General features: G+C 39.1%; 1 protein-coding gene across 6 annotated transcripts in view; it reads left to right on the plus strand.

Annotated features, from left to right (window-relative positions):
- Positions 1–24552, plus strand: part of LOC140738468 (probable E3 ubiquitin-protein ligase HECTD4) — a 318241-nt gene that overhangs the window by 1342 nt on the left and 292347 nt on the right. For all 6 annotated transcript variants that reach the window (XM_073065772.1, XM_073065777.1, XM_073065774.1 and 3 more), the window contains exon 2: positions 12857–13374. In XM_073065772.1, coding sequence (XP_072921873.1) covers positions 12857–13374 — 518 coding nt within the window. The remainder of the gene's footprint in view (positions 1–12856; positions 13375–24552) is intronic.

Below are 24552 nucleotides of genomic sequence, written 5' to 3' on the forward strand. Positions count from 1 at the left end.
ATTCGATCCGCGTAGCATCACAGTTGTTCCGTTATCAAAAAGTAGATGGCATTAAAATAAACCCAGCCCATCACCGAGTTTATCAGTTGACTCAATGCAGTCTGTGCGAAGTAAATAGATATCTGCCAAGGCATTGGGGATTGAAAAAGTAAAATATAAGTCTTACCGACCGAATGCAATTGCAAATGGGACAGTAAACGTGAACGTTTAACACAACTTGTAAAGAATTACATAACGTACTAAGAGAAATAATTTCTCTGCGCAAGAATAGAGGAATAAGATAAAAGATCTGAATAGTGATAATTTAACATTGTATTTGAATGATGCACGGTATTATTAAATATTTTATATTTGGAGAATTGTTTTGAAAATGAAATTGTACCGCATAAGGAATACAATGTTAACAATCCCTTCCAATGAGTCAGTAGAACTCATACTATGAAACTGATTCAGAGGCTGTGGGGACTACAGTTTTTTTTTTAAAAAAGGCATATCATATGTTTTGAGTATAATGTTATGAATCTGCTGAACAGTTCAGAAATTTAAGTCTGACATTCAGGTGACAAACATTTCGTTTTTCAGAATTAAACCATGTAATCATGTATTGGGTTTGTGGTGTTTTGATTAGAGTTGGGACTTATTTCTAGGTTTCTCAAAAGAAGAAATGTCAGCTTTTCTTTCTGCTAGATCATGTGATCATATTTTAAGGAGAATCAAACTAAATGAAAATCAAGAAATTACAGAGAATAGAAATATGCGTGTTTTTTTAAAGTAAGCAGTCCATACACAATAAGATAAGACAGCATTTGTGGAAAAAGAAACAGTTACTGTTTGAGGTCAGAAATTCTTCTGAAAAGACAAACAATTAATATTTCAGATCAAAAACCCTGTGGGAGCCAGACCACAGTTTAAGTCAGCAGCTTTAGCAAACCCAATGTCCAAAACATTAAACAGGAGTGCATTCCTGTCCAGAGAAGTATGCATGTTAATGTTTACATTAGCTGATAGAATGGTGAAGGAGGTACATTTGATTAAAAAGGTTGGAACTGGCTGTTTTGAAAAACATGAATCTAGTGTCAAATATTTAATATTGTGTTTGCCAGTGTCAATCTTCACAGGGTTTGCTGAATCATAATGGCTAGTGGTGCTGTTCACTTCTTGGATAATATTTATTGGATTATCTGCCACTTTGTTTCTTAGTCAACTGTTCCATGTAAAAACATTTCATATTCCTGAGGAATAAATACTAATAGTTTTCCTCTGAAATTCTTCCCCTCTTTGATAGAGGAATTTACATTCCTTTGTTTCCAGTTTCTCTTGTACTGCTGTAAAACTGTTTCTACATTAGCTAACGAGAGTTAGGCAGGTTACCGTAAGTTATGAAAAATTTCCACAGCTCTCCTGTAAATGAAAGGAAATTGGTCATATCAATAATTCCACTGCTCCTGTTTTATATTGTCTTAATATGGTTAATCTTTATTGTTCTTGGGCATGATATTTGTTTGCTCTGCAATGACTGTGGAACGATTCTCTGTTCATATAATTTTTGCACAGTATTTTTGATCCAGTGATTTTGGTACCTGCCTTCTTAGAAAATTATAAACAGCAATATAGAAACAGCCTTCATTCTGAGAGATTCGGGTTCATTTATTAATCACATACATTGAAAGTATACACTGAAATGTGTCATTTGTGTTTAAAAACCAACACAACTTGCGGAGATGCTGGGGGGGTGGGCAGTCTACAAATTTTGCCTCACGTTTTGGTGTCAACATAGCATGCCCAACATGTTCAGTACAACAATGCAAGCAACAATAATAAAACAAGCTCGTTTCCCATTCTCCCATCCACTTGCATCCAGACAGGCCTCTAACCCCAGGACAAGCCACCTCTGACCTCCTGTCCTTGGCCCTGGACTCTCCAACATCAGATCTCCAGTCCCTGGCCCAGACCTCCTACTTCTGGACATGCAGACCCAAGGGCTTCAACATCCGGACTCACCAGCTTTAGTCCTTGAACTTCAGGCTTCGACCCTTTGACTCAACAGTCCCTGGCCTTTCTCCTCCATCTTCGACCTCTGGACTTTGATCTCCAAACTTGCACAGACCTCCAAACCCAGGAGGCCTACCAGGGGTGATTGGCCTTCAAATCTCCTGTTCACCCAATCCTTCAACCCCAGGACTCGTCAACCTGTGTGGGATGGGGGAGGGAATCACCAGCCCACGTCCTTGAGTCCGCAGACTTCAGTCATTGACAATGGAGATTGCTGGTCTTTATTCTCAGTATCTTTCAACCTGACATTCATCGGACTGAATTAACACCAAGATGGAATCTGGCTTTGGTTAATTTGGTTGCTCAATATTTCCAGCATCTGTAGAATCTTTTGAGTTTTTGGTTAATTTGATGAGAATTTTTTCAAATGAACCTTGAAATAAGCATAATCAGAATTAAATTTAATAGTCTCTAATGCTTACAATGTTGGAAGTTTGGTATTGTTCTGATAGGTATGGCAAGGTGCAATTCTATCAAGCTTATAAAATTGGAAATTTACAGCCCAGGAAGAAACTGGGCGGTGGTGCCTTTTTCTCTTTAGCACAAGGGTTCCCAATCTGGAGTCCAGAGACTCATTGGTCTACGGCAGAGAAAAGGTTGGGAACCCCTGCTTCAGAAGAACAGTGATACTTAATCCCAATCCCTATTTTTGTGTCCTTTTGAATTCATCATACTTCATCATCAATCCAACTGCCTGCACAGTATGTGTTTCCGCCATCTTCTTGGTTATTGAGTACAAAATCTTTGTAGTTGAGTGGAGGAAAAATTCCTTTGCATTTGGATTTTTTTTAAAAAGTCTAGCAAATGTAATCTGTGACCTCAGGCTATTGATGTATATGTTGGCCAGAATTTCCATTAGAACCTCTCAATATCTTGAAGACTTTTGTTTAGTGCTCCAGGGAGATGAATTTATGATTCCTCCTTGTATTCAAAGTACATCATCTATGCATCTTGTGTACTTTTTGAAGTGTGATGGCTGGATTTGTCTACATTATTACAACAGGGGCCTATCTAAAGATTTATAAAGTTTTGACATGAATTTCCAGAATTGCAAGTATTATCTGAGGTTTAGGCTTTTAAGGGGTGGACCTCTGGTAGTGAATTACTGTAGTGTGTATTTGAATACTCGGTTTCATTTGGCTTAAGCAGGACAGTGAAGATTGCATATTCCTTTGTGCCCCAATGGTGCAAATTAATTTTCTAGGTGTTAAGTATAATTTTTTTTAAAGCTGTTACTCTTGTAATATGTGTAGTTGGTAAATTGGCATGTCCACAGGTATATGGCTGAAGAGTGGTTCTTTGTATCTATTTGTATGTAATCACCTCAAGTGCACTCTTTCAACTTGAGTTATTGTGCTGCCACTATAAATAAAAGACTGATAGTTATTTTTGTTTAATTAGCCTGTTGTTCCCAGATTGAAAGGGGTTTGGAGATGAAGCAGTGGGAGCTGGATTGTACAAATGCCCAAGCTGTGTTTTCTGTCAATAGTTAGTAATTTAATTTGACACCATGCCCTGTCCATTTCTCGGAGTCCAAATTGATATATTGCCTTTTGAGAAGGTGTGGTAAGCAGCTGCCTAGAACTTAGACAATTGTTCTGATGAAAATACTGTGCTGGATAGGATACTTTCTAGTTTACTGTTAAGATTATCTTGTGTTGTATTTTGGTTTGTGGGAACTTGTATGCAAAATAGCTGTCTCATTATTCACTATGTGTCATTGAATGTGCCTCAAAAAGTACTTAATGAATTGTAAAGTGGTGTGAGAAACCTGGAGGTTGGTATGCATAAGCATGTATTATTCTTTCTAGCTGACATTTTTGTAGCCAGTTTAAACCAATCTAATTAAATTTTAAAAGTTTACTCCTATCCTATAATCATTGTTCTGATTATTTTATTAACTTTAAAAAAGCATGAGTTCCTCTTGAAAATATGCTTGCCATATTTATACTAGATGTTCATGCTAATTTGTCATTGTAATTTGCATGTGGAGACATTGAACATGCTGATACAATAATGAAACGTAACTGTTTTTCTCTGACTTGAATTCCGATAGTCTTCTTCCATTGCAAAAGTAGGATGTGTCTCAATAGTTGTGCTTCTCTAATTAGTCACTAGGTATACTTAACAAAAATAATGTCCTTGTTCATGACCTAACCGTATCATTCTTTTGAGTGATGCTCTTTGGAGCTGTTGGATTTTATCCCAGATTTTCCCTTTCAAGGCAATTAAGCCGTTCAGTTTAGAAGCTGCAGGTAAAGAATTATTTTAGCCACTTCCTGCCAAACAATATTAATTCACTGTGCAAGAGTTTGGTCAAAATTGAAGGCTCATAATATTTTGGCAGTAAGTGGGTAAAATAATTCCTATATACTTTAGAAAGGTGGTGGAGTGGAGATTCTTTTCTATCAAAGGAGGTGTGAAGCACTGCTGCAGTCCTCTACACTTGGGCAAGGTGTAGCACCTGCTTAGCCCCTCCCCCCCCCCCCCCCCCCCTGCCCCGATCAGGGTCATGTGAAGCCATTGGAGCAGAATGGTGGATGATCGTATGAACAGCTGGTGCACATCTCAAGTCCTGGTTATACGACCACTAATGCCGGGCAGACAATCCCTGAAGAGTATTGATGATGGCTGGAGTCACCCATCTTGTAAAGACACTGTCCAGAAGTCAATGGCAAACTAATTATGTAGAAGAACTTTCAAGGAGGAACAATGATGATCACGGAAAGACCATGATCACCCACATCATACCACACAGTACATAATGAACGGATTTTAAACAGCAAAGTTTGATTTTTATTCAATATTGCAGCCTTTTGAGGCATCTTAATGTTGTTATTCTTGGGCAGAAGGACATGGTGGCATCCATCTGCTCTCCAGTATTCCTATGTGGTTTCTGATCCAAGTATTACTAGTACAGTCAGTCCTCCTTATCCGTGAATTCAACCAATTGCGAAAACCTGGAAGTGCTCTTCCAGCACTTGTTCGAGCATGTACAGACATTTTTCTCTTGTCATTATTCCCTAAACAATGCAATATAACAACTATTTTACATAGCATTAACATTGTATTAGGTATTATAAGTAATCTAGAGATGATTTAAAGTATACGGGAGGATGTGCATGGGTTATCGTGGATCGGGATCGAAAAACATCAGAAGTTCTCTTACTAAGTAAGTCGGAACAGGTACATCCGATATTATTTAGTGCCAGTTAGTCAAACGTTTGTCTTAGTATATAGTATATAATTTACCTTTCTATGCATATAAAACACTTAAGAACGTATGTTCCCGAGCTCGATCTAGTGACAGACCGCTCCCAAGTGCTTTCTCCACCGTGCCGTGTTGATGTGAAGGATCAAAAACCCAAAACCCAATAATTAAACTACTGCATTGCTTAGTAATAATTGAAGCTTTCATCGGGGCAGGGCCTTTCTCACTTAAAAATTGTTTTAAGTGAGAAAAAATTGTTACTCACAATTGTAAAAATTGTTTTAAATCCTTTAAAATTGTTCCGATCGTTGACCGATGTAGCCTAACGCTTTTCAGTGGCCAATGGCGTTTCACCTCTTTCCGATGGCTTTATTGTTTCCACTTTATTTTCGATCGTGATTATTTTCGTGAACAGAAACACTGCAGATTCAGAGCTCTGACGCCGGGTCCTAATGTCCACCGCATTGAGACAGGTTAAATAAGGTCTGGGGTTCCGCTGGGTCCTAAGGTTCACTGCATTGAGACAGGTTGAATAAGGGACTTGAGCATCCGTGACTTTTGGTCTCCGCGAGGGGTCCCGGAACCAATCCCTCGCAGATGAGGAGGGCCAACTGTAGTTGAATTAGGTATTTGCTGAATAGTTATCAGTTGGCTTTTACCATCTAATTCTGAGTTACTGAAACCCATGGAGTAATGTTTATTTGGTATTTTGTTCTGAGATGTGGGTTCTGTTGATGGAAATGTTTATTTTATTATTAAGGGAAAATGCACTTCTGTGAGGGTTTCAAAAGACCTTATCATTTTAACTTGCCTCTGAATCAGAAGATTGTAGATCCAAGTCCTAATCTGGAATTATAACACAAAATATTAGACTGACTAATGTTGTGCTGCAATTTTGGAGGCATCATGATTTTGTATCAGAGTTGAAAACTCATCCAAAAGTAATATCTGGTATGCTTGGAACATTTCTGGACTATCAGTTTTTCTGCGCTATTGGATGATATTTTATCAATTCTACAACACTTTTAATTCACTCATCTTAAAGATATTCTACAGTAACATTTCAGTGACTCCCTGGCAAGTTTCAAGGGGGAGGGAGACAGTACATGAGTTTAAAGGAAGTATGCGAATTAGATGCCTCATTGAATGAATGCAGAGGGTGGAAACCAGAACTCCACTGAGTGAATGGGGAGCAAGGCAAGCATTACCTGGTTAGCTAGGTGATGAACCATCAGTTTCCAAATAGTGGGAAAATGGATTATTGGAATTTTGCTGTTTACTGCAGATGGTGAAAATGTGGAAAAAAAAAACAAAATGCTGGAAATACTCAGCAGGTTGGTTGGCATCTGAAGAGAGAAGAATTTTCTTGTCCATACATGCTTGGATGCAAAAATTACTATGGGATATTTTCAAATGAGAGCAAGGAAGCTATTCCTGGTGCCCCAGTCAAAGTTTTTCCTTCAACCAACAGCACTACTGCAAATGATCTGGTGATTGTTATGTTGCTGATTATGTGAGGTTAAGCAGAACTTGGGTTGTTGCTTTCTTCAGAACTCTGAAAGGTCATCGACCTAGAACTTGAATTTTTTTTCTCCTTTGTTTACAGATATTGCCTGACCTGTTGGGCATTTCTGTCACTTTCACTTTTTATTGCAGGTTTCCTGCAACTGCAGTTCTTCAGTTTTTTGAACAAAACCAAGCTTTTTAAACAATTCTAAGATGACAAGATGAGATTAAATTGAATAGAAATCAAGGGAACAGTAACTAAGAGACACCATGAGAATAACAGGCAGACAACAATTTCAATTTTTTAGTTTAAACATTGGCAAAGTTACAGGCAAGTACAGTACTTTGTGCAAGTTTAAGCACTTCATTATGCAAAGGAGATTAAAAGTACATGGCAGTTACTTTGGGCAATTCATCATCCCAGAAAAATGGGAACCAGAGAATTTTTTTGGCCAGGCTGCCAGCATAGTCTGATCTTCAATTAGTGCCTTGGAAATTTTGGAATCTGTCTGAGAGGGCAAACAGAGCCTTGGCTTAATGTTCATCAAAATACCATGCATTCAGCAGTGCAGTGGTTTCCTTCCAAATGTATTGATGTGTTAGTCACTCAGATGTCTCTGAATTCTAATTGAACCAAGAGCATCAGTTGATTGTTTAACAGAAGATGAGATGGAAGTGGGATTGAAGAAGTGTAAAGAAAGCCTGTACATAATCTTTCTGCAATCTTTACTGGTGATTTAGTTGAAAATAATATAAGTTAACATTCAGTCCGTAAAGATGACCAAAGCTTCCATTTGCTTGTCATTATAACTTTTCGTTCCATTCTTACTCTGACCTTTCCATCTTTTGCCTGTAACAATGCTCCAGTGAAATTCAATTTAAGCTCAAGGAGCAAAACTTAATTTTCTGACTGGCACTTGACACTGAATTCAACAATTTTAGTAATTGGTTATTCCAGTCTTGTATCTCATATTTATGACTGTTTTCCTCCCTCCTGCTAATTCAGATTGAATTGGTTTTCTCATATTCAGATATCTCCCATGTTTACCTGTATATCTTTTAACCAGCATCATCATCACTTGTGTCGCTTCTCTTTTGGTCTCTATCAAGGTCACAGATCAAGCCCTTTGTTCTCATCCCTCTCCTATTTTCAGTAAAAGTCATGAGCTTCAGTCCTTCAATATCAGTAAGTTAACATTTTGTCTTGAGCAAGTATATATTTTGGGTTTATTTGCTGTTGTGCATATAGTTCAAAGACAACCAAGATTCTCTGAATAGTCCAAAACTTAAGTGGCATTATATCATTAGGAATAATGTGCTTGAATTCATTTATTGCATACAGTATATGAATATAGTATCCTTGAACAACTTCCAAAACAACCAGATGCAGTGTTGTCATTGTTTTGTACTTTTGATTATCCAATACCAGTAAGTGGCAAAATGGGATGATTTTGATACTTCAATATATACCCGGTAGTTAATTTTAGAAATTCTGCTTGTTAGTAGATTCGTCAGTTTGCTGTTCTGTTTCACTTTCAAGCATTAACTTAAACCACCTTAAGAAACAAGTTTATGTCTAACACGAGGAAATCTACAGATGCTGGAAGTTCAAGCAACACACACAAAATGCTGGTGGAATGCAGCAGGCTAGGCAGCATCTATAGGAAGAAGCTCTGTTGACAGTTTGGGCCGAAATCCTGACGAAACATCGACAGTGCTTCTTCCTATAGATGCTGCCTGGCCTGCTGCGTTCCACCCACATTTTGTGTGCATTGCTTATGTCTGTAACAACTGGGTCCAGGTGTATAAGCACAACAGATTTATTAAGCAAGTTCAATCCATACGATGAGGATATCATAGTCTAATAAATTGAATGTCAGGACAGTATTTTGTCATGCCTTACAACTTCAACTTAGTGACTGTATGCATCAGAAAAGCAGAAGTTAAATTTATAGGCAAGTTACCCATTGTGTCTAAAGGGGCTTACATTTGTTACCAGCAACACAAATTGTTGAGTCTATTGAATGTCTGGACAGGCTTGAGGTGCCTGGTGGCCTACTCCTACACTATTTTTCTTGATTCCTGTGTTCTTGTAAAAAGTCCTTGCAGCTCCTACTCCTCCAGACTACTACTCCCTCCCTCTTCTGTCCACTGAGCTATCTTAGTCCAAGTGATTTCAAAATGTTGCTTTTATTTTACTCATTACCAGCTTTGTCTTTTCACATTCCTTATCCTGTTTTGCTTAATTTCAGACTGAATTATTCCCTGAATGGGATCCTTGCAGTCTGTTGCACTTATTGCTTGCATCATTAAAATCGTCTTTTGAATGTTTCAACTCCTTTATTTCTCTCTATACTATTCATTATCTCAAATGTCATTAGCTGGTTCATGAATGTACTTGTTCTGTTCCAGTTGCTTGAGTTATCTTTTGTATTGAATTCTAATCTTCTGAATCTGTTCTCATTTACATAACTTGTATCTGTGGTGCAACAGAACTAATCTCTACTGTTAAGTTATTTTCATTCCTTGAATATGCAAATTACTTTGGCTACAAAATAATGTTCAAGTTAATAACATAGAAATTGAAGCAGGATTAGGCCATATTATCACTTCTACCAGCTCTCCCAATCATTAAGATCAAGGCTGACTGAATCTTGACCTTAACTTCATTTTCCTGTCTGTTTCCTGTGGGTAGATATCTGTACCTCAGACTCTCCATTGATTCAACCTGCACAGCTTTTAGTGGTAGACAATTCAGAAGATCTATGACCCTCTGTGAAGAAATTCCTCCTCATTCTGTCTTGAATGGATGACATCTTAGCTGTGGATTCTAACCTCTGCCCGCTTCCTCCACAAAGAAGGGAAATACTATTTTGACATCTATCATTCCCTCTCAGATTCTTATGTTTTAATGAAGTCACCAAGCTCTAGTGAATAAAATCCCAACTTACTCAAGTTTTCCCTTTCATCGCAGGAATCGATCTAAGTTTTTCTCATGTTGATCAGTGGTTCCAGAATGTTGTACTTTAATTGAACTTCAAACCCATGTCTTGTTTAAAGCACCAATCCTAAACTTCATGAGAACTGTGTCCCTCGAGTTCTCAATTTTTATTCATCACCATACTTCTTTCAGCAGTTCACCCACCTAAGTTCCTGGCTCTTTCATTATTCATGCACTGTATGTGGGTGTTGTCATTGGCAAAGCCAATAGTTAATATCATTCCCTTCTTGCCTTGTGAAGATGTAGGTTTCTGGTGGTTGAACTGCAATAGTTGTGCTAAAATTGAGCCCAGAGTTCTTTAAATGGAGTGTTGCAGGATTTTCAGCCTGCTGTGATAAACACTGTATATTTCCAAGTCTGAGGTATGTTACATGGAGGAAGATTTACAGATGACTGCTGCCTTTGGACACAGAAGTAGCAGGGGTTCTGGTTTCATTTTAGTTTTTGTCAAAGAGCACTTGACCAGTTTATTCTCCTCATTTTGTTGGTAGTCAACAGTGTAGCTACAATGTGCCGGAATCAGAAAATTCCATTAAAAACATTCCTTTACACTCTTCTGTTTGGTCATCTCTTCATTTTTGACATTGTGAGATAAAATAGTCTAATCTGATTTTTGTATTACTGGTAACAAATGTAAGTGACCCCAGACACAGCGGTCAACTTGCCGATAGATGTCATTAATGTGACTTTTGGCTTTCTGATGCATACAGTCACTGATGAAGATGTAGTAGTCCAGTTTGAAGCAGTAAAGCATGGCACAATATGGTCCTGTTTACATCCTGTGGGATGTGGATGATTTGTGCAATAGTAGCCTTTCCAAATTGCATACCATCTTGTGTTGGAAATATATGGCTGTTCCTTCATTGCATTGGATTTACATCCTGGAACTCCAACAGCATTCTGCACAAAATACCTCTACCAGGAAGACTGCAGCAGTTTAAGGCAAAGGCTTATAGTCATCTCTTCAAGGACATTTGGAGATTGCAATAAATTTTGAGTTGTGCCATTGACATTGACATCCTGAAAATTGAATTTTAAAAAACTGAGAGCTCAGAAATGTGAAACCACAGCTTCACAAAGGAGCTTTCATGCCCAGATACTATTGATTGACAATAATACTCTTCTACTCTGTGGAGTAAATTACTGTAGGTCTCAGCTGGTCTATGAGATGCAGGATATTTGGTATACTCAAAATCTAATTTGTGCACATTTTTCCTTGCAAAAATAACACTTATCTACCAAGTAACAATATTGTTTGAACATGATAACTAAATAGACTAACATATTCAACCTGGAATTCCATATTTAGAAAAATTCTAATTGTCCTGCTTCAAAGCCTATCATTGGATAATGTTAATTCTAATAGAAAATTTGTACATATAGCATGCAAAGCATTAGAAGAAATTTCAAATAACTTCAGTTTTTGTCATTAATTCACTTTTGTTGACTCAGATTTTTTGGTGTTTGTAGTTAAGGTAAAATAGCTCTGAATAAAAATGACAAGAACAGCAGTTGCATACATTTGACGCACTCACGATCTTCACGGATCTGAAATGTTATTCTTATCTGGCTCATTATTGTGTCCAACAATAGTGATATGTATTGCCCCAGGACTGAAATGAGAGATGCTGAAAGTGCATATTTTGAACCTTTTAGAAGCTATTAGCTGTCGTGTCTGGGTCAATACTGGAGTCAATGACATTTAAAGTGTATATCTGATATGAGTATGATCTGTTTTATTGGATATAATTTCAGAGACCATAATGATTGACCTCTTTTAAACTAAGGCCTTAGTCCCTTCACTGTTCTAGGCATCATCTGAAGTAATCTTGTTAAAAGGAAAAAGCTATTTAAAAAATGTATTTGAAGCACTATAGTAAATGGTTTATATTGGTTGAAAAAATAACTGAAGCAAATCTATTTATTGGCGCTATTCAGTTTAAATCTTAGTAATGGTTTTGCAGAGTATAAATATATTTTTTTAAAAGGATGTTTACCAACTAATGAGTATTTGCCCATTCTTAGTGTTTTTGAATTATAGCTGGTAGTGTGCCTTCAAGATTGCATCATTATGTTGGGTCCAGGATGGAACCTTTGAAATGTTTTAAGCCCAGGAACTTGAAGCTGCTCACCTTTTCTACTGCTGACCCTCGATGAGGACTAGTCTGTGATCTCTGGGTTACCCCTTCTTGAAGTCCTCAAATACTTCCTTGGGTCTTTCTGACATTGAGTGCAAAATTATTGTTGCAACATCACTCAACCAGTCAATCTGTCTCACTCCTATACACCACCTCGACAGCATCTGAGATTCTGCCAACAACTGTTGTCATCAACAAATTTGTATATGGTGTTTGAGCTGTGCCTCACCACGTAGTATTAAATACAGAGAACATAACAGTTTGCTGAACGTGTATCCTTGAGGTGTGCCTGCATTGATTGTCAGCGAGGAGGCAATATTATTTCCAGTCTTCACTGACTGATCTCTCGATGAGAAGTCAAGGATGCAGTTGCAGAAGGAGGTATAAAGGCCCAGATTTTGAAACTAATTGAGGGAATGATTGTGTTGAATGGTAAGTTGTAATCAAAAGATAGCAGTCTGACATGGGTATTGTTGATCAAAGGTCGTGTGGAGAGCTAATGCAATTGCATTCACTGTAGACCTCTTGTTCTGGTAGGTATATTGCAGCAGATCTTTGTTAGGTGCTAAATTATGTAATCAAGGATTGCTTCTATGCACTAATTTAGAACTATTTTAAAAAATTTATCACTTTGAATTCTTTTGTAATATGCTGTTGAACTTAGCTTATTTCCCCCAGGGTTAAATAATTTGTTGGAATTGGCCCTTAGTGATTTTACATGTTTTTTCCCAATGAGACTGGCTATTTCAAAAACTGGATTATATGATGTTAGAACAAAAACTAGCTACCACAGCAAGCTTCAGGCCACTTCATATCTAATACTTATGTAAATAGGGACATGGATTCTTTCTATCATTGAAGCTAAAAATTTATGAACAGCCATTTAAGAGTAGAGAAATCAGAGCTGTGATCACAAAGAAATCATTGTTACTGTTATTCAATTTTCAGATTCTGACATTTGAAACCAAAAATCCTGAAGAGCTGGCTGAACGATTACGAGCTGTATGTGGGAACCAGAGTAATGCCTATGCTCGACTGCTTGAATACCGTCTCAATGCACTTAGAGGACTGTGGAATGCACAACGGCAGTTAGCGCTTGAAGAGCAGCATGAACGTGAAAACTCCAGTGACGAAGAGGCCATATCCTTGCTTAAGCGGCAGGGTTTACTGCAACAACCAGAACAGGCGCCGTTTACCTCTCGCATGGGCCTATTATTGGTGTTCCCTTTGATCCAGTCACAGAGTAAAACTGACCCCTCCCTCTGTAACATTACTGCTGAGGTGCTCCTCAACTGCCTTAGAGATTGCCAGCCTTTGAGTCTCACAAAAGAACCTGCCGACTGTCTAAATGGTTTGGAATCCCTGCTTTGCTCGTGGTTGGAAGAATCACCTACTTCTAGTCATTCCATCACATGGAAACAGAAAGAGAACGCTGCAGCTGCGCTGGTGGCTCTTGCCTGTGCAAGGTAGGAGCGATTTGGCACATCTTAACGTTGTAGTAACCAGAAATACATTTCATGTGATTGTTTACAATGTTGAAGTCATTGTCATCTTTAGCTTACTGAGGGGTGCTAGGAAGTATCATGCTGAATATTGCTAATATAATGAACCTAAAAATGGGAAAGAATATATTCACCAAAGGTGATTATCTTAAGAGACTAATTGTGAAAGTAATCATTACATGATAATATTAATGTCACTACATTTTGTGAAAGATTCTCTGTGCCATCTCTATCTAACCATGCATGTGTAAGTATTTTGAGCATAATTTGCAAACTATCTTTAGACAAAGGACTATCTGTTTAAAATAAAACTTGAACATTTTGGACATGGTGTTAATTGGTATTGACAGGACTGGAAATGTAAGATCTCCTCCACCTGTGCTGTTATAATTATTACAGAAGTAGAGGGCCGATTGAATATCCTGTATTTTAGTTTCATCTGAAGGATTTGCAATTTTTTTAAAAAGCATCTCTTCTTGGTCTTCTGGTTAACATTATTAAGAATTTTTAATTTACATCCAAATGTTCCCCCATTTGGAGCTGGAGGAAAGCATGACTTTCTTGGTGGCTGGTATGACACACCATTCCTTTGCCACTAAATGCTGCACAGTTTCAACTGACAGCAGTTTTTGTGATTTTCTGGTAAATAGAAGTTGCATAGTTGCTGTGTACTAGTTGTGAGACTTTGAGTTGCCTCTGATGTTGGACCTCTCATATAGTTTCGTGGTGAATCGTTCAGTTGAGGCAGTTCCTTAGTACTTGGATTCCTGGTTCTTCAGTTCATAAATTCTGTGGCAATCATCAAGCATTCATTTACACTAATCCTGTTTTGTTCTCTCCTATCCCCATCAACTCTCTCTCTTTTCCCTCTTTCCCCACCTCCACCCAAGTCTTTGGAATGTGGGAAGAAGCTAGAGCACAGGGTGAAACCCACTTGATAAAAGGGAGAAAATGCAAACCCCACACAGACAGCACTAGAGGTCAGGACTGAACTCAGGCAACAGTTCTAACCGATTCACTGCTGCTGAGAAATATCTCCAAGCATTCTGTGCCTAGTTAGGTCATTCAGAGTAATTATAATTTTAACAGCCTGCTAAGCCAGGATTGTAGCTGACATCTGCATTTCACATTATTTATATGCTGAAGGCTCTGCCATGGGGGAGGAGTTCATGGTTGGATGGATTGGGAAGGCAAGTTGACATTGTGAGATTTGAATAATATTTATATGTGGTAATATTACTGCATTTGTTATGCGTGTGAGTTATATGTACTGTGTTGTGCACCTTAGTCCAGAGGAATGTTGTCTCATTTGACGATATAGATGCGTATGGTTGAATGACAATAAACTTGATCTAGAACTTGAACTTAAAAGTATTAAGGAATTGTTGCATAGATTAGTTGCAAGTGTAAATGACATTCCTGCAGTTAACAAATTCTGGCTTTTCCCTTGGGAAATTTGTTTGGCATTATGAATGGTTTAATGGGTATAAACCTCCAAGAAGACCACAATCTTGTTGCAGGGTTTGGAGGCTTGCGTGTCTCAATGACCTGGAGAGCTATGCTGGCTGGAGTTGGGGCTTTACACTTTGGCTCTTCGCAGGGTTGCCTGTGCCAAACAGGTCAAAAGGTAGAGGCCAGACTAAGAGTGGTCCACCAGGTACGGGGCTTCATATCAGTGCTAACAACGCTGACTGGTCAAAAGTAAATAGTTATGGAAACTGCAATTTAGAATCCTCCTTTATCTGTGTGCAACAGTGTGATTGCAAAGGACAGACAGATGGAGGACCTAAATGCCAAAGGCATAATGAGCAATAAGTAATGGGTATGAACTGAACAGTACTTTTTAAGACCATAAGATTTGGGAGCAGAAATTGGCCATTCGGCCCATCGAGTCTGCCCCACCATTTCATTATGAGCTGATCCAATCTCCCCTTTAGTCCCATTCCCCTGCCTTCTCACCATAACCTTTGATGCCCTGACTACTCAAATACCTATCAGTCTCTGCCTTAAATACACCCAATGACTTGGCCTCCACAGCCGCTTGTGACAACAAATTCCACAGATTTACCACCCTCTGACTAAAATAATTTCTCCGCATCTCAGTTCTAAAAGGACGTCCTTCATTCCTGAAGTCATGCCCTCTTGTCCTAGAATCCCCTACCATGGGAAATAACTTTGCCATATCTAATCTGTTCAGGCCTTTTTACATTCAGAATGTTTCTATGAGATCCCCCCTCATTCTCCTGAACTCCAGGGAATACAGCCCAAGGGCTGCCAGACTTTCCTCATATGGTAACCCTTTCATTCCTGTGATATGTATTATAGCGGTTTATAATTCATTAACAAATTTAAGAGGTTGGGCCATATTGAGCTAGAGAAATGCCATCTAACCATTGCTTACTTGAGCACATTCTTGCATAATCTACATCCTTTTAACATGACAAACAAATGTAAAAGTGTTCTGAGCCAGAGAAACTTGAGGGATGAAGTTTTGAATCTTGTTATTGTAATAAAGGAATGGAGTTAAAAAATACAATCACATGGATATTATATTCCTTCATGCAAAATGGATGCATTGATGGCACATGTCAGAGGAGTTGATAAAAATCTGATTCAAGGGTGTCAATTTAATCAGTGCATTGAATGATACAGAGCGAGGACCTCAATATGCAGCTTTTATTAATTATTACCCAAATATGATATAGTTGAAGAGTATCTTCAGAAGTTGTATTTAGCTGCAGTGTAACTGATCACTTTTTCTGTAAGTGGTTTAAAATTAGAATGAATTAAAATGTGACTTACTTCATGCAGGTTTTCAGTCACAAAAGTAAATAAACCAAATCATGATAACATGGTTAACATGAGTGAGGTGTTCATTTATTTTGTAAGGTGCTTGATGCTGTAACTGAATTGAAAAATTTTGATATATAGCATCAATTATTATTACTACAGATGAATGTTTTCACCTTGCAGTTGGATATATTTTGCTTCTATTTAAAGCCTTGCATAAAGGGCAAAGAAAGCTTTGATGTAAGTTTAGAAAACCACTGAATTTTCTTGTTCTGATAAAATTTCAGTTGAGTGTCATTAATCAGATTCACAGTGTTGTACAGCATGGAAGTAGGTCTTTGGGTCTGAACTATCCACACCAGACATTTCCATTTGCCTGCATTTGCCCATATCCCTCTAAATATTTCCAATCCATTTGCTTGTTCAGATGTTTTTAAGACATTTGTTATTGCAGCATTTTCTAACACCGCCTCGGGCAGTTATTCCACTATCCATTGTGAATAACTTGCCCCATCAGATTCCCTTTAAAAATCAGCTTTTACTTTTAAGTTATGCTTTCTATTAACACTACATATGCCTCTGGTAATTTTATAAACCTCTAAATTCATCCTTTGTCCTCTATACTCCAGGAAAAATGTCCTAGCCTATCCAATCTCTCCTTATAAACTTAAACTTTCCAGTCCAGGTATTTCTTAGAATGGATTTCGACCTGGCCTTGCTGATTGGTCAACGTGAATATTTCAGTTAAATTAGAAAGTGATATAGAATAGTTATTGCGTGTAAATTATTACAATTTCCATGAAATAAGATGAAAGAAAGGGAATGGGGATTGATGAAAGGGGGTGGGGGCAGTGCAGAAGTTCGAGAAATCGATGTTCATGCCAACAGGTTGGAGGCTACCCAGGTGGAATATAAGCTGTTGTTCCTCCAACCTGTGTGTGGCATCATCGCAGTGGTAGCGGATCCGGGCCATGGACTGACATGTTAGAATGGGAAAGGGAAGTGGAATTAAAATAGGTGGCCACTGGGAGATCATGCTTTTTCTAGTGATGGAGCATAGGTGCTTGGTGAAGTGGTTTCCCAGTCGACATTGAGTCTCACCAATATACAGGAGGCCACACCAGGAGCACAGGATGCAGTGGTTGACCCCAACAAACTCACAGGTGAAGTGTCGCCTCACCTGGAAAGTCTTCTTGGGACCCTGAATGGTGGTAAGGGAAGAGGTGTAGGGGCAGATGTAGCACTTGTTCTGCTTGCGAGGATAAGTACCAGGAGGGAGATAAGTGGGGAGGGACGAATGAACAAGGGAGCTGTGTAGGGAGTGATCCCAGCAGAAAGTGGGTGGGGGGGGAATGCGCTTGGTAGTGGGGTCCCATTGGAGATGGCAGAAGTTATGGAGAATTATGTGCTGGGCGCAGAGGCTGGTGGGGTGGTAAGTGAGGACAAGAAGACCCCTATCCTTGGTAGGGTAGCAGGAGGATGAGGTGAGGGCTGACGTGTGCGAAATGGAGGCGATGCAGTTGAGGGCAGCATTGATGGTGGAGGAAGGGAAACCCCTTTCTTTGAAGGAGGAGGACATCACCTTCATTCTGGAATGAAAAGCCTCATCCTGAGAGCAAATGCAGCGGAGGTAGAGGAATTGAGAGAAGGGGATGGCATTTCTACAAGTAACAGGGTGGGAAGAGGTACATTTCAGGTATCTGTGAGAGTCTGTGGGTTTATAAACCTAATCAGTAGATGAGCTGTCTCTAGAGATAGAGGCAGAGAGATCAGAAAAGGGGAGGGAAGTGTCAGAAATGGACCAGGTAAATTTGAGGGCAGGGTGGAAGTTGGGGGCAAAGTTAAAGTTGACAAGCTCCGCATGGGGGCAGGAAGCAGCTTCAATACAGTTGTCAGTGTAGTGTAGGAAAAGTTGGGGAGTGATACCAGTGTAGGCTTGTAACATAGACTGGTCCACGTAGCTGACCAAAAGGCAGGCATGGCTGGGACCCACACGTGTGCCCAAGGCTACACCTTTTGTTTAAGGAAGTGGGAGGAAACGAAGGAAAAATTTTGAGGGTGAGGACCAATTCCACCAGATAGAGGAGAGTGGCGGTGGAGGGGAACCAATTGGGTCTGGTATCCAAAAAGAAGTAGAAAGCTTTGAGGCCTTCCTGGTGGGGGATAGAGGGGTATAGGGTCTGGACTTCCATAGTAAAAATAAGGTGATCCGGGCCAGGGAACATCAACTCATTGAAAAGATTAAGAGGGTGTGAAATGTCACCCATGTAGGTAGGAAGAGACTGAACCAGGGGGATAAAGTTAAGTCAAGGTATACAGATGCAAGTTTGATGGGCAGGATCAAGCAGAAACAATGGGTCTACCTGGACAGGTATATTTGTGGATCTTGGGTAGGACGCCTTTCTGGTAAATGTATTATGCAGAAGTATCGTTTTGAAAGGCCTTTTGACTGGATGTGCCAGGTGATTAGTCTTGGAGGAGTCCTTAGTCAAACACAGGTCAGCCTCTTTCTTGTATTAAAATAAAGCTGCAGATGCCAGAAATCTGAAATAAAAATGGAAAATGCTTGAAACGTGGTAGATTCGGCAGCATCTTTGGAAGAAAATTGGTTAATTATTTCAAGAATGATTGCCTTCATAAACACTGGTAAAGAGAGAAAGCAAGTTAGTTTTCAGCAGCATAGAATGTGGGGAAAGGATGGGCTGGAGATAGGAATATTTCTGATGGGTGAGATCAAATGATTGAATATGGCAGATAAATTTCTTGGTGTTGAAGTAAATAGTAAGGCTGAAGGAAATGCTATATAAGTGTAGTGGTTAGCACAGTGCTGTATAATACAAGTGACCTGGGTCAATTCTCGCCGCTGCCTGTCAGGAGCTTGTACGTTCTCCCTGTGACCACATAGGTTTCCTCCGGGTGTTGTGATTTCCTCCCACTGTCTGAAGACATACTGGTTGATAGGCTACTTGGTCACTGTAAGTTGTCCCATAATAGGGCTAGGATTAAATTGGGGAATTGCTGGGAGATGTGGCTCAAGGGCCAGAAGGTGATAATGCACACTATCTTAATAAATAAATATCAAAAGGATAAAAATAAAAACATGAGCCACAATAATGACTGACAGAAATGTTCATTTCCAATAAAGGCGGAGAGTGAGTCACCTAAAGTGGGGGAAGTTTAATATTCAGCCTGAAAGCTGCAGTGTGCTTCAATTGATGAAGGGTTGATTCACAAGTTTTAATTGTTTTAATGTTCATGATTTAAATCATGAAACAACATTTTGCAGTAAGAACTAACTGTTTACTAATTTGGTTGCATACAGCACGTATGTGATAAAAGTATCTGTGTGGATATGTAGTCTGTATCCAAAATAGTGAAACTATTCATAATCACTGCTGCCTTCAGAGTGGTTGATTCTCTGCAGCATTACTGTAGTTATTGTTGGTTTGCTTCCCACTAGATAATTGTTATTGAAATAAAAAATGTATTCCATGCCATAAGATCATTTTCCTAGCTTTGCCATATACGACCTGGAATTTCAATCCTGTGTAGAAGAAATGAGCAAAAGTGTTTTATTTCCCAACACTGCTGTTCATTTTCTTTATTTATCCTGACAAGGAAAATATTTTAAGATATGGACAAGCCCCTTTGATGTATTAAGAAAATGGTCATCTTTCATACTGCTATGAAAATGTTAACCTATTTAGGTCATTTTTCCTTTTGGCAATCCCCACAGTTTTGATATTTGATCTCCCGTGTCAAAGCTAGAACAGTAGCTCAGTTTTTTAACCCATACAGAGATTCATCTTTATATGCTAGGGAAAAATTTAGTTTGATACTACTGGTTCTCTGGTTCTGAGCAAGAGCAGTACAGGAACAAGCCCTTGACCCACAATGTTGTGCTGAACCAATTAAATTTAATAATAAATAATATAAAATGACTAACTAAACTAATCCCTTCAACTTCCACAATGTCCATATCCTTACATTTCCCTCACATTCATATGTCTATCTAAATGCTTCTTAAAAGTCCTTCATTTACCTGCCTCTACCACTATTCTAGACAGCCCATTCCAGACACACACCACTCTCTGTGGGGGAAATAAAAAAAAAAATTGCTCCTCACATCTCCATTGAACTTCCCCTACTCACCTGAAATATATGCTCTTCAGTATTCTACATTTCAACCTGGGGAAAGATCACTGTTCGCCTATGCTTCTCATAATCTGAAAAACCTCTATCATTTTTCCCATCAGCCTCTGCTGCTCCAGAGAAAACAACCCAAGTTTGTCCAGCCTTTCAATATAGAACATGCTAGACTGCCTATGAGATGGCTTTTTAGATCAGCTTGTGGTTGAGCCCACTGGAGGATCAGCTATTCTGGATTGGGTGTTGTGCAATGAACTAGAATTGATTAGAGACCTTAATGCAAAGTAATCCTTGGGGGCAAGTGATCATAATATGATCAAATTCACCCTCAAATTTGAGAAGAATCTAAAGTCATATGTATCAGTATTACAGTGGAGTAAGGGAACTTGCAGAGGCATGAGAGAGGAGTTGGCCAGAATTGATTTGAAAATAACACTGGCAGGAATGATGGCTGAGCAGCAATGGCTGGAATTTCTGGAAGCAGTTTGGAAGGCAAAGGATATGACATCCCAAAGAGGAAGAAGTACTCTAAAGGCAAGATGACATTGCCGTGGCTAACAAGAGGAGTCAAAGCCAATATAAAAGCCAAAGAGAGGGAATATAATAGAGCAAAAATTAGTGGAAAGTTGGAGGATTGGGAAGCTTTTAAAAACCAAAAGAGGCAACTAAAAAAGTCATAAAGAAGGTAAAGATGGAACACAAAAGTAGGCCAACCAATGATATTAAAGAGAATACATAAAGTGTAAAAGAGAGGTGAGAGTGGATATTGAATCAGTGGAAAATGGAGAGGTAGTAATGGTGGGGGGGGGGCGGGGAGGCAACAAAATGGTGGACGAACTGGATAAGTACTTCACATCAGTCTTCATAGTGGAAGAGACTAGAGTATGGTGGAAGTTCCAGGTGTCGGAGTCACAAAGTGTGTGAAGTTACCACAACTAGAGGGAATGTTCTTGAGAAACTGAAAGTTCTGAAGGTAGATACATCACCTGGACCAGATGGTGTACAGCCCAGAGTTCTGAAAGAGGTGGCTGAAGAAATTGTGGAGGCATTAGTAATGATCTTTCAAGAATCACTAGATTCTGGAATACTGGAAAATTGCAAATGTCACTCCACTCTTCAAGAAGGGAGAGAGGCAGAAGGAAGGAAACTATAGGCCAGTTAGTCTGACCTTAGTGGTTGGGAAAATGTTGGAGTCGATTTTCAGGGATGGAGGCACATAATAAAATAGCCCACAGTCAACATGGTTTCCTTAAGGGAAAATCTTGCCTGACAAATCTGTTGGAATTGTTTGAAGAAATAACAAGTAGGATAGACAAAGTTGTGTACTGGGATTTTCAGAAGGCCTCTCCACTTCCGCTCCCTTTGAAGTAGAGAGGCTACAGAAGAACTTAGATGGATTAGGGGGATGGGCAAAGAAATGGCAGAAAGAATACTGTGTATGGTCATGTACTTCGGTAGAAGAAATGAAAGGGTTGACTATTTTCTAAATGGAGAGAAAATACAAAAAAAAACTGAGGCACAAAGGGACTTGGGAGTCCTTGTGCAGGATTCCCTAAAGGTTAATTTGCAGGTTGAATCTGTGGTGAGGAAGGCAGATGCAATGTTAGCATTCATTTCAAGAGACTAGAATATAAAAGCAAGGATATAATGTTGAGACTTTATAAAGCACTGGTGAGGTCTCACTTTGGAGGATTGTGAGCAGATTTGAGCCACTTAGAAAGGATGTGCTGAAACTGGAGAAGGTTCAAAGGAGGTTTGTGAAAACGATACTAGGATTGAATGGTTTGTCATATGTAGAGCGTTTGATGGCTGTGGGCCTGTATTCACTGGAATTCAGAAGAATGAGTGGTGACATTGAAACCTATCAAATGGTGAAAGACCTTGATAGAGTGGATGTGGAGAGAATGTTTCCCATGGAGGGAGTGTCTTAAGACCAGAGGAGACTGCCACTCTATTCTGAGGCTTTTTTTAGAACAGAGATGAGGAATTTTTTAGTCAGAAAATGGTGAATCTGTAGAATTCATTGCCGTAGGCAGCTGTAGAGGCCAATACTTTATGTATATTTAAAGCAGAGATTGATAGATTCTTGATTGGTCATGCCATGAAGGGATACGGGGAGAATGCAGCAGATTGGGGCTGAGAGGAAAATTGAATCAGCCATGATGAAGTGGTGGAGCAGACTTGATGGGCCAAATGGCCTAATTCTGCTCCTATATCTTATGGTCTTATGGCCTTGTGGTCTAATCCAGACCGCATACTGGTAAACCTCTTCTGCACCCTCTCCAAAGCTCGGCCCAGAACTATATGTGGTACTCCAGACATGGCCTAACTAGAATTTTATTAAGCTACAGCATGATTCCCTGACTTTTGAACATAGTGCCTCGACTATTAAAGGCAAGCCTGCCGTATATATGCCTTCCTAACCACCCTGTCAAACTGTGTAGCCTCTTTCAGGGAGCTATGAACTTGGGCTTGAACACTAGGGGTCTTGCCCTTAACAGTGTACTGCCTCTTTCCATTTGACCTACCAAGATGTAACACTTCACATTTACTAGGGTTACTCTCCATCTGTCACCTTCCAATTATTTCTGCAACTGATCTATTTCCCACTATATTCTTTGCCCATCTTCTCTGTTATCCATACAGCTCTGATCCTCGTATCATTTGCAGACTTACCAAACAACCCATCTACATTTTCATCCAGGTCAGTAATATACATCAGAAGCAGCAGAGGTCCCAGTACAGATCCCTGCAGAACACCACTCATCACAGACCTCACAGACTTGGAAGACCTGTTAAAGTTCCAGTGTATGGATACTGTACAATCTGGGCAATATTTTGGTAACCTTTTCCAAAAAGAGATGTCTAACCACATGGCATATTTTCGTAGTGTAACCATTCTGTGGTTTAGTGTCATTAGTATTGCTAAGCCTCCACCGTTGCCATTCTCATATTCTCATGTTTTGATGTAGGAGGCCAGTTTTCTGTGTTCTCATCTTTTTCATTCCCTCAGTTATTACCCTTTAATGTATTCTCCCTTGATAATATAATCAAAATCTCACTAATTTTCCTATCAATTACCTATGCTTGGGGCAATTTACTATAGCCAGTTTAGTTACCAACACATTCTTAAGATGTGGCAGTAAACTGGAGCACTCAGAAGAGAATCATGTGCTTACACATAGACATCACCTGATATTGAGTTTGAATGAAGGTCACTTGAGGAGTTTGGTAGCAGCACTAACTACTGTGCAGATGTACCGGAAGGTATTATTGACCAGGGACTTAATCAGATCAGACTATTTCTATGTCTACAGGAATAAGTTAGAAGCAGAATATGCTGCCAAAGCAATCCTCTGATAACTAGAGATCGATCTGTAAAGTTTTTTTTAGATCAGTTATTGGGTTTTCATTTGTGCATAACACAAATTCACATCTGTTTATGGCCAAAGTTAGTTCAGTCTAGCACTTACTTTTGTGGTTTTCGTGGTTTGACAGTTTGTTTTAATATTTTTATCCCATAGATTTATTATTTCCACATGCTCAGGTCTGTGGATGGAATGATGAGGTTGATAAAGTTAATATTCTTTGTTGTTTGTTCTGCTCTTTGAAAAAAAACCTCTTCACAGTGGTGCAGCTAACAATGTTTCAGACATTGATACGGCACTATTATCACTGGATGTACTGAAATCAATCAAAATGTCTTAAGAGCAAAAAATATAGAGAGCAGAAATAGGACATTCAATAAATTGAGAACTGAGCAAAGTGCCCACATTTCCAATATTCCATGCCTTTGCATTTCAGTCTTGAATGTATTTGAAGACCAAGTTCTCTGGGCTAGGAAATTTGAAGGGTTTTGTAACAACCAAAAGGAATTTGGCTGTCAGTTCCACAAAAAACTAACTTCTAATCCCTGGATCACCTAGCTCTTAAGTTTGTGGTGGGACTCATTAAGGTTGTTTTGTCAAGCCTTCTAGGAAATTTTGACCTTTCATTGAAATTTCCCTTGTCTGTGTATGATTTGCATAGGTGCATTTAGCATAACTTCTTCATGATACAAAGGTTAATTACATTAGCGTAATTTTTCTTGCACCCTGGGGAAGTTAACGAAGTTGCATCAACTACAGTAGTGGTCACCAACCTTTTTAAGCCTAAGATCCCCTACCTCGGCCTTTGTAAAAGGCAAGATCAACCCCAGATCAA

The sequence above is a fragment of the Hemitrygon akajei genome, chromosome 14, assembly GCF_048418815.1.
Source record: "Hemitrygon akajei chromosome 14, sHemAka1.3, whole genome shotgun sequence".
Taxonomy (NCBI): domain Eukaryota; kingdom Metazoa; phylum Chordata; class Chondrichthyes; order Myliobatiformes; family Dasyatidae; genus Hemitrygon; species Hemitrygon akajei.